At 42.3% G+C, this 12,808-nt stretch overlaps 1 protein-coding gene across 5 annotated transcripts in view; it reads right to left on the reverse strand.

Moving 5' to 3' along the window:
- Positions 1-12,808, reverse strand: part of ak8 (adenylate kinase 8) — a 45,593-nt gene that overhangs the window by 3,897 nt on the left and 28,888 nt on the right. For all 5 annotated transcript variants that reach the window (XM_088614791.1, XM_088614788.1, XM_088614790.1 and 2 more), the window contains 3 exons: positions 11,263-11,404; positions 1,694-1,774; positions 736-960 (listed from right to left, as the gene is read on the reverse strand). In XM_088614791.1, the coding sequence (XP_088470917.1) occupies positions 736-960; positions 1,694-1,774; positions 11,263-11,404 (448 nt within the window). The remainder of the gene's footprint in view (positions 1-735; positions 961-1,693; positions 1,775-11,262; positions 11,405-12,808) is intronic.

Below are 12,808 nucleotides of genomic sequence, written 5' to 3' on the forward strand. Positions count from 1 at the left end.
TGCTGAGTAGCAACGAAACAATGGCCAAGCTAGGTTAGCTGATATCGGGTGAGCCAGCAGTAAAAAGTGTCCCTTGTAAAAATGGTGAAAGAAGTGTCCAAAGGCTCATTGGAGTATTTATATAACACGTGTACAATACAGCATTTCATATAAGAGGAAGGCAAAGTGTTTTAAGAATATAGTTCGTGCATTAAATAAATTCTTTAAAAGTGTTACATTTTTATTAAGATGCTTATGGTACACTTGAAGGCTAGCAAAGGAGTAGAAATATTCGTTTTTATGTGCCACACTCGACACCTTAGGCTTGTGAAGAGGTGTAGACTACACTCACTGGCCACAATATCAGGAACATACTGGCTTGATGAGGGCGTGACGTATACTCCACAATATTTGCATCCCAATCCCAGTCTTCCAGCAGGACCGCCTTCGTCTGAGATCACATTGAGGATAATGGTAGGAGGGACTGCAGTGGAGGTTACACTGCTCCAGGCAGACTCCGATCAGGGGACTGCTGCTCCTTCAGCAAACCAGGCATGAAACGCCACTAAGCAAGTCTCTATCTGGATGAGGGCTCCTGATATTTTGGCTGAATGGGTTTGTCGAATTGCACTAAAGTGACTACATGGTGACGGAAGAATAAAGGTATTTAAAAGCAAGTGACGCAGCACGGCCACAGCCCAGGGTCCCTGCTGTCCTCAGTGTGGGGGCTCGGGCAGAGCCGAGGCAGGGAGGTACCTGGGCAGGCGGTTGACCAGGCGGCTCTCCAGCGACTCGAAGACGGCGTGGGGGTCCTGGTCGGCGTTGATGTGGACTGCGTGAGGGTAGAAGTCCTGCAGGTCGGGGGCGTGGGCTCTGCACTCCGCCAGGCCCTGCAGGAGCCCCTCCTCGGAGTCGCGGGGGTTCCACTGCAGCCTGCTCTGGACCGGCGGGCCGGGGGGGGCCTTGTAGACGGAATGGTATCTGCGGACAGTCAAACGCAAAGATCCGCTGGGGTCGAGGAGCATGAGCTTGGAGTGCAGCTTTCTGCGCTGTCATGGCGATCTTCAGGAAATGCTTGTACTCATTCAACATTCTAAAGGGAGCCCTGACGTAGTTAGATGTGAACCGTTTCTTTCTGCTACTACCCTTTTTCAAGCTGTTCCTATGGTCAATAATGTGGATTGCTGTCGCAAAATTGGCCACCTTGCTCCATCTTGATTCCAGGTTGCCAGTGGGGGTTTAGAGTGGTGCTGTGTAACTTGTTGGCTTCAGCTGGTGATTCAGCATATCAGTAACACATTTAGTTTTATTACTTTGGGTTAGTTGGTCAGGTGTTTCTTAAATTTACCATATTAAACATGCCACAGATGCTAATGGCTGCAACACTGCAGGCCTCCACACAGTAGAATTGTTCACTGTTCACTGTTGTCAATCACTGAAAAACTTCATCAGGAGTTTTATCTTTATCAATTACCTGCACTCAGCTAATGTTGCTCTAATTCTTACTAACAAGAACACAGGTAAGTAAAGTGAATTACAGGATTATTCCAAAGGCCAACTCCAACTGTAACTGAAGTCATTTAATTGCAAAACCTCTTATCCAAAAGATCTAAAGATAAAAAAATAAATTTGAAGCGCTTAAAATAAATAACAAAAAGCATGTTTTTTTACATTCTAGAAGTAAAAAAAAGTCCTGTTAAGAGTTCTTACTGACCTCTCCCCTGTAACTGGATCAACTGCTCTCAGAGTGATTCGCTCAATGGCAACATCATTAGGTATTTCCAAAAAAAACACCCTGAAAGAAAGATTGAGAGATGGACAATGATCAGCATCAATCAGAAGGCAGAACAACATTTTATAAACCACCCACAAGCTATACTTAACAGTATAGCTGTTAGGTATATACTGTGTGTATGCATAAAAAGACATAGTTAAGCAGAGTTAAGAATACAATCTGCTGTAAATTTATTCACATTTATTTATTTGACAATTGATTTCTCTTCGTTATGAGACTATTACGAAGGAAAATAGCAGCTAAAACCTAAAGGATAAGCTTTCCTTTTTTCTCCAAATGTGGACTTACCAATTATATTTTTAGGTCATAAACGATCAGCGAATTCTTCATTCAGAGTGTATCAACTCTGCTTACTATACAGCCTCTAAGCTAGAGAAAAGGAGGACCTGCTCTCACTGGTTGGTGCTATTTCATCCTTTGATTTGCTACAAGACCATAGCACCTTACAGAAGAGATTGCAAAGGGTGAAGTAGCTACAGTATGTCTCTTACTCACAACAATGCAGGACAGCAGGAATCCAGCAAGTCCCAGGGTCACTATTGTGTGGCAAGCCAAGCCAAGCGAGCCCTGGTGTGCCATCACTTGGAGAATCACCGTGCAAGTCAGCTAACAGCACAGTCCAAGCTTGGACCAGCACTATGACCACAGGGGTCAACCTGCTCTCTGAGCACTGGCTGAACTGCTTGGGAGCCTATTTTGATATACGTGGTGCATAAATGCACTGAACATCACTCACGAGAGCAGGATGAAATGCAGAATTACAATGGAGCTTTTTGGCCTCTTCTATCTGCAATTTGTTTACAGTAACCATCAAGAGAAATGCCTTTCGGGGAGCCATCTCAGTACTGCACTGACAGGACTGCCAGTTAATGTTTTCCTATTCTAAAAAAATCTGAAGATTTCCCCAGACAAAGACGTCAAGTAAGAACAAGTATCATCTTCCCTAATAAAGATATTTAATATGTACTGCAGTGTGGGAGTGCTTCGAGTTTCTGAAATCAAAATCTTTGAGAAGACAGTTTCATTTTTCACTTGAGAGAAGATGTTGGCAGAATGCTTGGTCTCTAACAAGTTTTGACTCTCTTGGTTTTGACAGAACCTCCTGATTAAAGTATGACATAAGTATCAATTTAAACATCTTGGAGCATATCTTCACAATGACTTTTTTTGGGGGAATGAATACTGTAATACTGAGTATGTGATATAAAATATAGGCAGGAGGACATAAACCCATCAATACCATACTCTAATCGACTAAAGCCTATTCATATACTCTTGACTGCAAGCGTGACTTTATACAATTTTAAAAACAATCAAAAGCACACCAAGAGCAGCTCTATTCTTGGCCCAGTTTTGACATTTATATTCCTGGTCAATCAGATCTTGTGTGCTGCTTGAAAGAAGTAATTCATCACAGGCTATTAAGCTCTTTTCATTTTTTTCTTAAAAGGAAAATTATGATCAATCAACTTGAAATGAAAAAAAAAAAAGAAATCACAGGTCTGGCAAGATCTCTCTGGCCCTTTCTCTTGAGAAAGCTCTTCTGCGAGCCACTGGAGGTTTCTACACCAAAGAGATTTTTTTTTCTTTAATGAAAGACTGCTCCTCTCCATTCTTTCTTTGTACACACTGGTCTGCCTGTCTGTCTTTTTACTGAACTAATACATCAAGACACCTTTGAATAATTACACAAGTGAGAGGGAGAGGGCATGGAAAGGGTCCGGATGAGGTAGCGTCATCGTTAACATTACCTTCCTCGAAAAAACGGCTGTGTATCTAGGTGGTGCAGGTGCTCTTGTGTATGATTATGTGAAGGGGTAAGGGTATCCTGAATTTTTAATGAATATTTGTCATGAAAAAGAAATAATAACTACTGTGCAAAGCTATTAGAATTAATATTTATGCCTCTCATTATGAAATATTCATAAACTTGGTTGAAGAAGGGATATGGGGGGGGGAGGGGGGGTCGCAAGAAGAGAATTAATTTACACTGGATGCTGTTTACCCAACAGCTTGATGTTTTCAGACAAATGACAAGTGCCAACAAGCGGCTGTCAGTCATTTTAGCATTTTTTAGGGAGAGGAAGAGGTGGGAGGCTGGGGGGCACTCTTGACAAAACCCTTGGATTGGGTTTCTGACATCCATTAACAAAAGCTAGCAGCATCTTCCCGGCTTTATTCTCCTTTCCGACTGTCCCTCCTTCTCAGCCCGAAGTGCTTGTGGCTCCGTTCATCCGATCTCCTGCTTTACCCCCACCCTCCCGTTCCATCTCCCGAAATTAAGAAATTAATGAGAGATAGATTCTTTACAGACAGCCCCTGCAATGTTTACCACTGATTAAATTATAATGCAGGCCCAGCTGTATTATTTATAAGCCAATTAGAGGAAGTGTTGCTTGATTTGATGGGATGCGGACACACAAAATACATTTAACTAATAGAGAGCAAGAGAGTACCGAGACAGAGAGAGGGAGAACGAGAGCAAGCAGGGGGAGGCCGTGGCTGATGACTGCCCAGAGCTCTCTAGGATTATGTGGCTAATTGCTCTACTTTATCTGCCCGTCACGGATAGCCATGCATATTTCATTGTTCTCAAAGACTTCGATTGTTTGCACTCGTGTAGAGGCTGTAACAAGCAGACTCCTGGCCAAACTGGAGTGTAGTTAAAGACTGGCTGTGAAGGTGGTGGGAGATGTGGGTGGGAGGGGAGAGGTGAGGGGTACTGGGCAACAGCTCAGGCAATGCTGAGCATGCAGGACCTGGGAGAGAGCAGAGCGGAGGAAACGCAGGGCATGCACAGGGTCAGGGTTACAGAAACTGTTCACTCCCTGATGGTATTTTATCTCCGCTTATGTTACATGTGTAGCGCATTCTCAGTGTCACCTCAATGCTGTTATGAGGTGAACTCCTGAACGGTCAAAATGTCAAAGGAGTTATGGGCTGAACAAAAACATAACATTATATAATCTTACACAGTTTATACAGCACCTCAATTAGAATATGCAAATACAGTCTTGGGAGAAGCATTCTGACACATGTCCTACAAAATCAGGACATTCCAAACCGGATTTAATGACGGATAATTTGATCATTGTGAACACAATGGTAATTGAGTACAAGACCCAAACCAGCTAAGTACTGAAACCTGTGTAGCTCATATTCTTTTGCTGTCCTTTCAAACATCCGGTATAGAAATGAATCTGCACTGACTGCACGTTGAAGCACATATGTGTTTAAACAACACAGCTCCTAGTTCTCTGCTCCTTTAACAAGGCAGTGCGAAGAGAAAGACAATCCTTCCAGGTTTACTGGCTCAATCCTCCCTGTCCCCACCGACCCCAGCATCGTCACCTGTCCCTCTGGCACCCTGACACGTCTGCTCAGGCTCTGGAAGCTCTCCCAGTCTGAAAGTAAAGGTGTCATTAGGAAATGACTCGCACCAGATCTTGCAAGGCCAGAGAGATTAAGCCTGAATCTTTTGGACCAATCAGAGCTCAGAGAGTTATATCACCGAATGATTGATCAGCTTGTGAAAGGGGATCAGACAGGTATGCAAAGAAGGAAACAAGAGCAACGGCATCTTTAATTATCTGATGGGAGTTTAGCTGAAGCGCTGTTTTCTTTTTTCTTTCATAGGATCAAGTGGCAGCTTTTCCATAACAAAGGGGCTCCTGCTCTAACTACCTGTTTAATTTATATTATTCAAAACCACATTCAAAGCCTCTGCGTGCAGTCAAAAGAAATCCTCATCATAGGGAGAAAACGTATTTTTAATAAAACCGTGTTTTTGGAAGCACGGGGTTATAGGATGAGGAGTACAGACCACCTACTGAGAAGAAGCCCATTTCAGAAAGACGGGCTTGGAAAGGAAACACCAGGGTACCAGTCTTAAAAACATAAGACTTCTTTTATTGTTTTATTCTTTTGAATACCAGACTGTGTTATTCCACGCAAATTCAAATTTCACACCGAGGAGTGCCCATTAGTTTCATTATTCACAATGTATTCTTACACAGTCCATGGGTCATGCCAATCTAAAACCCACATGGATGAACCTCAGCCTACAGCTTCCAGGGTGACAGTACCAGAGCCTTAGTATGGCCATGGTTACTGTGGCCACACGAGATTCATCTACCCAAGGCGTGTTTCTCTCCCTAGCCTGGAGAAGAGCGCAGGCTAGGGTAGCTCTCCTTCTGTTTCCAGTAATCCCCGCAAACGCCCGCCTCGCAACCCAGGCCGGCCGCGCACTTTAACAACATCAACAGTAACGTCACTGGAAGCAACACCCAATGGTTTTAGTCTTAAGAATATAGGAAACATTAGAAATGTGGGGAGGCCACAGCTGGAGGTGAGGCAATATCAGCTGGACTGGTTTAAGAGTTCAGGACTGGGTTCAGAGTAAAACCATACTGTGTAAAACTGCTGAAGAGGCATCCGAATTGTAAGAAACAGATCTTTTTCCCCGAGAAAAATCTGGATCTTCAGAACTATATATTATTGTTATTGTCTGAGCATGTTATATTAAACACTACACTTCCCATACAGTAACCTGGCTCCACAGCACTGGGACTGACTTCATTCCTTAGGCTGCTAAGACACTGCCAGAAACACTGTAGCTCTTAGGCCTGTTCTACAGAAATCAGCCTATGGATAAAGTATACCTGAAATCAGGGAGAAAACCAGGGAGACGCACATGGTCAAGAGCTGCTGTGTCGAGAAAGCCGGACTCGGTGAGCTGACAACCTTCCACTCATTCAAGCAAGTAAAACCAGCAACTCTCCATTTTTAACGACTGGGGATAATAGCTTCTTTTGTGTGAAGAATATGAAAGGCATACAATTAGGCAAGTTACAGAGGCCTTTGGAGTGGATAAAGGGATCTTTGCTGACAGCTATGCATGCCAGCTCCGCATTGTGCCCCTGAAGCATGCCCCATTAAATCAGATGTGCTGGCACACCTCCGTGTCATTGACTTATTTATCTGTTTTAAAGTCCAAGTAACTAGATAGCTGTTAATTAATAAAGCTGTCAGGTAAATAGCTGCCACCCGACCATCAGTAACATTATCTCTCTATTGTTTAGTGCAAACCGACCACAGGCCTCCGGCTCAATTAAGCTAATGCTATGCAAATGAGGTCTCCCGCCATTAGCGCCACACTAGGGGATGTTAATGGTATAATTGGGCCTTTCTAGAGGGCAATTATACTTGATTTCTGCTATTAGTTCTACATTTCTAATTATTGTTAATAAAATAAAATAAAGAGTTTTTGGGTCACACACAACACCAAATGGGATGAGTGACCATCTAGGTTACAGGTACGCATAAAGCAAGGTAGATTACAAAATACACTAAGGGAAAATATTGCAAAAAACAACAGCATCCACACGTAATAGAACTTAAAGTTCTGAATGACATCTAAACCTTGATCTAGGGTTTTTAAAATCATTGCATTTGAGGCCTGTCTACAGAAAATGGTTTCACACTGGCCGACTTTGCAAAATGGCATTTTTCTTTCCAAATATTTCCCTTGGCCATTCACTAGACACTGCTGCTTCTTTGCTATTCCACAATGAAAATGCCCCAAACCTCTCCAAAACCTTCTGTCTTGATGTGACTCTGTGTTGTTAGAGCAGTGAAGCCGAGCCAATCCCAGACACAGATCGAACTCGCACCCTTTCAATATTAATGTGGCTACGCTCACCACTGCATGATTCAGCTGGCACTATTGATTTTTCCTGAATGATATAATGGAAGTCCTGTTTAAAGTTTGAAAGAATCACATACCAGCCTGATGTCTTCAAAATCAGATGTTTTCCGCAAATATAATTGGATTCTTATCAATAATATTTCAGCCCCAGGGATGTCAGTGTGTGTGCTGTATCCAGCCGCTCGTGATAGCTTGGGACCTCAGCAGTTATCCTACATTCATCTGCAGAGCACACAGGTTATGCATCATGTTTGTAGTTCAAAATGTAATTTTTTTTTTCTGCAGCTCTGAGTTTCAAGAATAGCAATGAAAAAATCTGCTTATTATGCAAGCCAGCCACTATTTGGAGAACCTGAGCTCTCAAGTTGATAGGCATAGCAAGGAAGTACTGTATGACGAGTTCTTAAATAATCAGATTCTCCAATGTGCATTACATTAGAACTCAGAACTGGCTGGGGATTTGAGCCTCACATTTTGTCATTTATTGTGCACCATAAAGCTTCTGGTCAATCCAGTTCCTTATGTCTCTCCAAAGAGCACAGGCAACATAAGAAGGACGTTATGTAAGCTTAGCCTGTAAGTATGTTTTAAGCCCAGGCCTTAGAGGAGTGAGAAGGGTGAATCTAAAAAGCCTACCAAGTCACTGTGCTTCCTCTTTCCTCAAGGCTCATTAACCCTTCAGTAAAAAGTGTGCAATTTAGATCTGTGGTGATGAGTGAGGATAAGTCACCACGTCAGACCTTCCCACATACGAAAGCAACGTCTAAGTCAGAGGTTTAACCGAGCAGGAGTGTCCGGAGACATACGAACCTGGCGCGCTGCTTATCGTGTAAGATGAGACACGGGACTGGTGGAAGGCAGGAGGTAAACGTACGGCGCTTACTGTGTCCAAAACTCCCAAATGTGAGGCGATCAAAAAATGAAATAGGAACTGACTGACGATGATTAACATTACCATTGTAAAACACATGCTTGCCATTGGACAAAAGGTGACAGTTCATTGGGCAAAAAGTGAAAAACCATCATTACAAAAACAAGGCAAGACATAAGTGGCAGAAAATGTATGCAATAAATATCAACAGCTAAGTAATGTCATAAAATCTGGTAATTAATTTATGAATAGGTCCCTGAAGTGGGTCCTGTATTTCTTGCTAATAATGGACAGAGTGTAAAAAATAGGGTAAGAAAATATAAAAGTCCCTGAGCAATAACAGCCTGGGACAAATAACGTTATATCACCAGCAAACCCATTTCACCGATGTCCTCACCCTGATTTCCACCCAGCTGAGCTGACGCATCGCCTCGTCCATAACCAGTGCTCCAGTTAATCTTAGTGTGATCAGATCTCACTGGAGCTCATACAGTTTAGGGTAATCTGAGCCAGCGATCTGACTCTACCTGTACTCAGGTATTTGGGATAATTGCAGCCCGGTGCGGCTCAGGTGATAATGTAGATCCGCAGAGTTAAGCCGAAGATTCTCCCCTCCCTGCCCTGTGGTCCAGCTCCTCATCACTGCGCTATATGAATATTCTCCTGCACGCATAACAAACTCCCTGTAAATGGCAGCTCGGAGGGTCGCTGGCATTCCTTTAGCTGGAGTAATGAGAACTAATCCCCAGCTCACACCACCCTGTTTAAACAGCTCCTGGCTGAGCCTTCCAGTAATGGAGTAATTAACCCCCTGTGCCCTCTCCTGCTCACAACAGTCTCCAGCTCTCCTCTGACAGGCACATAGCTTCTCCCTCCCCAATCCACAGAGGACAACTCTCCAGTACCACCTACGAGCAGCACTTACTCACTCCGCCTGGCTGCTCCTCTCCGTCAGCTCCTCCACCCGACAGGCACTACCCCAGGACCATTAACAGAACCTAATTACAGTCTTGATCATGGTACACACTGGACAAGACCTTTAATATAGATGATCCTCTGTCTTCAGCCATAACAAGTACGCATGTGTTTACTGATCCAAATACAGATCAATGACTCTAAATTCCAAGAATGAAACATGTACTAAAATTAAAATCCAATGAATGTCGTTGAACCAGAGGCACGTTTTACACAAATGTTTGGGAGAGCTGGAACAAGTGCTTGGCCTTATTATTCCTGATGACTGCTGTTGGAATATTTTGTCAGCCTTTGGTAACTTCTGCCTAAATCCCAAGAAAATAGCATCCAGAATTTAAAAAAAGACAGTGATGACATTTTTCCATACTCTTGGGCTTTAAATATTTTTTTCTGTACTCATTCCCCAGTGGTCCTCTTACAAGACATACTAAAATTATAAAGAAAATAAGCCCCGATCGCTGTGTTAATGTCTTCTCTCTCTCGTTTTCTCCCTGACAGATTTTACTACTGTAGCACTGAAGGCCTGAAGAGTAGCTCTTTGAAAGGGTGAATTGAGGAAAATTCCAGTTCTCTGATAAAACAGCTTTCTTACCATCATTATTTGCTATTCCTGCTGTTTTTGTGTGTGTTTTTCTTGTAAGTACACCTCAGGATTCCCACTGGATCTTAATTCCATATTTACCAAGAAACCAATTAAAGCTGGCACAGGATCATCAGACTGCTTTACTAGTTTAATTCCCCAGGTTCACATTGTGGCTGCAGGAGTGTCCTTCCCTATCAAACACTTTATGCTGTGAATAAACTGCCTGTAGCCATCTACATATTAAAAAAAAAAAGAAAAAAGATGTTGGTTTTCCTTTGATCTGATGCTGGGTACATCCTCTAACGAGTTAAAGATTGAGAACAGTTGCAAAAGGATCTATCTGCGACTGATGTTTCACATTTCTAGAGAAAGCAAAACTTTAAGAGCAATAACACTGTAACGAGAACCAAAGATTTGCCGAACTTGAGAAAAGGATTTTGTTTGAATACAGAATGCATGACCAAAATGACACCTCTGTTAACATATCAACTGTAGCGGAGGTTGTCTCACTGTTCCTCTGTGCCCTTGAAAAAGGTCTATTAAATGTAACTCAGTAATCAAGCAAAGTTATTATCAAGCAGTGTATTTTACTGCTTTTGCATTTTCTGTTCTTATTGCAAATGTCATAAAGGCAGCCTAGAAGAACTTCTCTATGAGGGGCCACACTTACAGCAGTGCCAGTTGATTACTTTTGTGCTATTCCTGCTGTGGATGAAAGTGTTTTGTGCATAACCGTGGCTAACAATTCCTATGTCATGCATTTCAATGATCAGATTGCTTGATTTTAATCCATTTCAACAGCAGTCTACCTTTTATAAAACATGTCTGTGCCATCCTGGACATCCATCTGGCTTAACTGGTTCACATGTACATACCAGCAATACATTGTTTAATAGCAGTGGGCTATATATGTTTTTAGACTTTATTGTAATAATCTACAGGAATATATGTTATGAAATTGGATGATAAGGAATTTCATATAGGAGTGGAACTTTTTTTAATCCTCACAGATTGAAGAGGTACTCAAAGATTTGCACGGACCTAATCAAAATTATTCATGGTGATATTTCCTTAGAAGACTGCCATTCAATCAAAGTAGATATTTAAAACATGGCAAAAGATACGGACACTTTTCTGATATATAGGGCTTTTCGAGGAATATGTCCTATACAGAGTTTTGAAATGGCACAGTCCCAAATGTCTTTAGTCAGCCAGTTGTGATTACTTGTTAGTCACAATCATCTAAGGAGAAATGTAATATTAATTTGTAAGGTCTTATCCTCTAACTCAAGAATAGGCGACCATATCCATAAACTGTGACTTTTCCATGTGGATGCAGAGTTTGGAGGCACCTGTTCGGGACGAAGCCCGCCTCGTGGAGCTTCTCGGCCTGTTCCAAGTCGCGGGGGAATCCATGGAGGATCCAGCCGCGGGTGGTACAGTCCAGCCGGCTGAGCCGCTCCGTCAGGATCTTCACAACCACACTGTCGGGCACTGGAAACCAGAGGAACATGCGGTCAGTACAGGTGACTGAAAGGGAATGACACCGATTCCAAACTCCTGCCTTAAGCTCCACTGAAAAAGAACAAGCAAAGAGCTGCTCAAACCCAAAGACGTACAGTACTTTGAGCACAGGCTCATGAGTGAGAATAACACCATATACATGTGGTGTGTTCAGAACCATCTAATTGGTTTCACTGAAGAAATGTCTGCAGAAATCAAGTCTCCTAAATTAAAAAAGGTGTCAATTTCTATACACACTCCATGCAACTCAGTTGCCTTTCCTTAGAAAAATGTACAGCATGTAGAGAACTTTGGGTGTCTGCGACTATCTGTTAGTATTGGGTGAAGAGAGATGGTTTAGGAATGGTGCGAGTCTCTTGCTTGACGGACTTCAAACAGTCCTCAGGCACCAGTTTGACACCCCTCATTACCACTGATACCACATCATGCTGCCTTGCTACCGGAAATGTCAAACTACGTCAAGTGCTGCCCTTTGTGGGACACACATACTGTAGGCTTTCACAGACTAAAAATAAATCTACGCAAGGGTTATTACCACCTCCATCGCCATCTAGTGGCGAACTGACGATAAGATTTAAATTATAAGACCATTTAAAAGGCAAACTGCTTTGAATAATATGGTAGCACACAAGTCAACAAATTTTCCAGCAAGTTCTTTCTCCGCTTAACACTACAGTGCATCTACATCCTTGGTCTGAATGATACAATGCATCAGAGATGAATACAAAGTGGAGTACTTTGAGGTCTTAAGGCACTGGTTGAAGAAATAAAAATTCAATTAATGGCAGATTGTGTGAGCAGACAAACCTGTTATTTTGATTTTGGCTTAACACCTAAGACAGATACAAGAAATATAAAGAACAGACAGTGATGAATTTAAACTCAACAAGCAAATATACAGGCAAAGGAGCACAAGAACAGCCTACTTCAGATCTATAGGTGGATTGGCTTGTCTGGTTATGCGATTACCATCTTAGCTGCTGCACTGTAAAGGAGAGGGCTCAAAAGCACAGGTGTCTTAACAGTAATAAAATGAGAGGAAAGGGGCTGAAGAAAACAGCTCACAGATGAGCTCAGATGGAATAATGCAGAGATTCAGAACTAAATCACCTGACATGAACACCAGCCAGATATAAGCGAACAGAGCCACAAGTTTTGTTTAGACATACCTTTGCTTTATTTTTCAAATTATGTCTAGTTATCAAGAACTCGGGGCACTAAACTAACAATGCTGGAATTCTTCCTTATAAGAATTTATTATAGACTTTTCCTGGTGCCTATGTAACACAGGAATACACAACTCATGTGGAATACAAAAACAGCCATCTCCAACCTTACAGGCAAAGTAAGTGAATTGTTTATGTTAATGAAAAT

The sequence above is a fragment of the Lepisosteus platostomus genome, chromosome 21, assembly GCF_059453375.1.
Source record: "Lepisosteus platostomus isolate fLepPlt1 chromosome 21, fLepPlt1.hap1, whole genome shotgun sequence".
In the NCBI taxonomy this organism is placed as follows: Eukaryota; Metazoa; Chordata; class Actinopteri; order Semionotiformes; family Lepisosteidae; genus Lepisosteus; species Lepisosteus platostomus.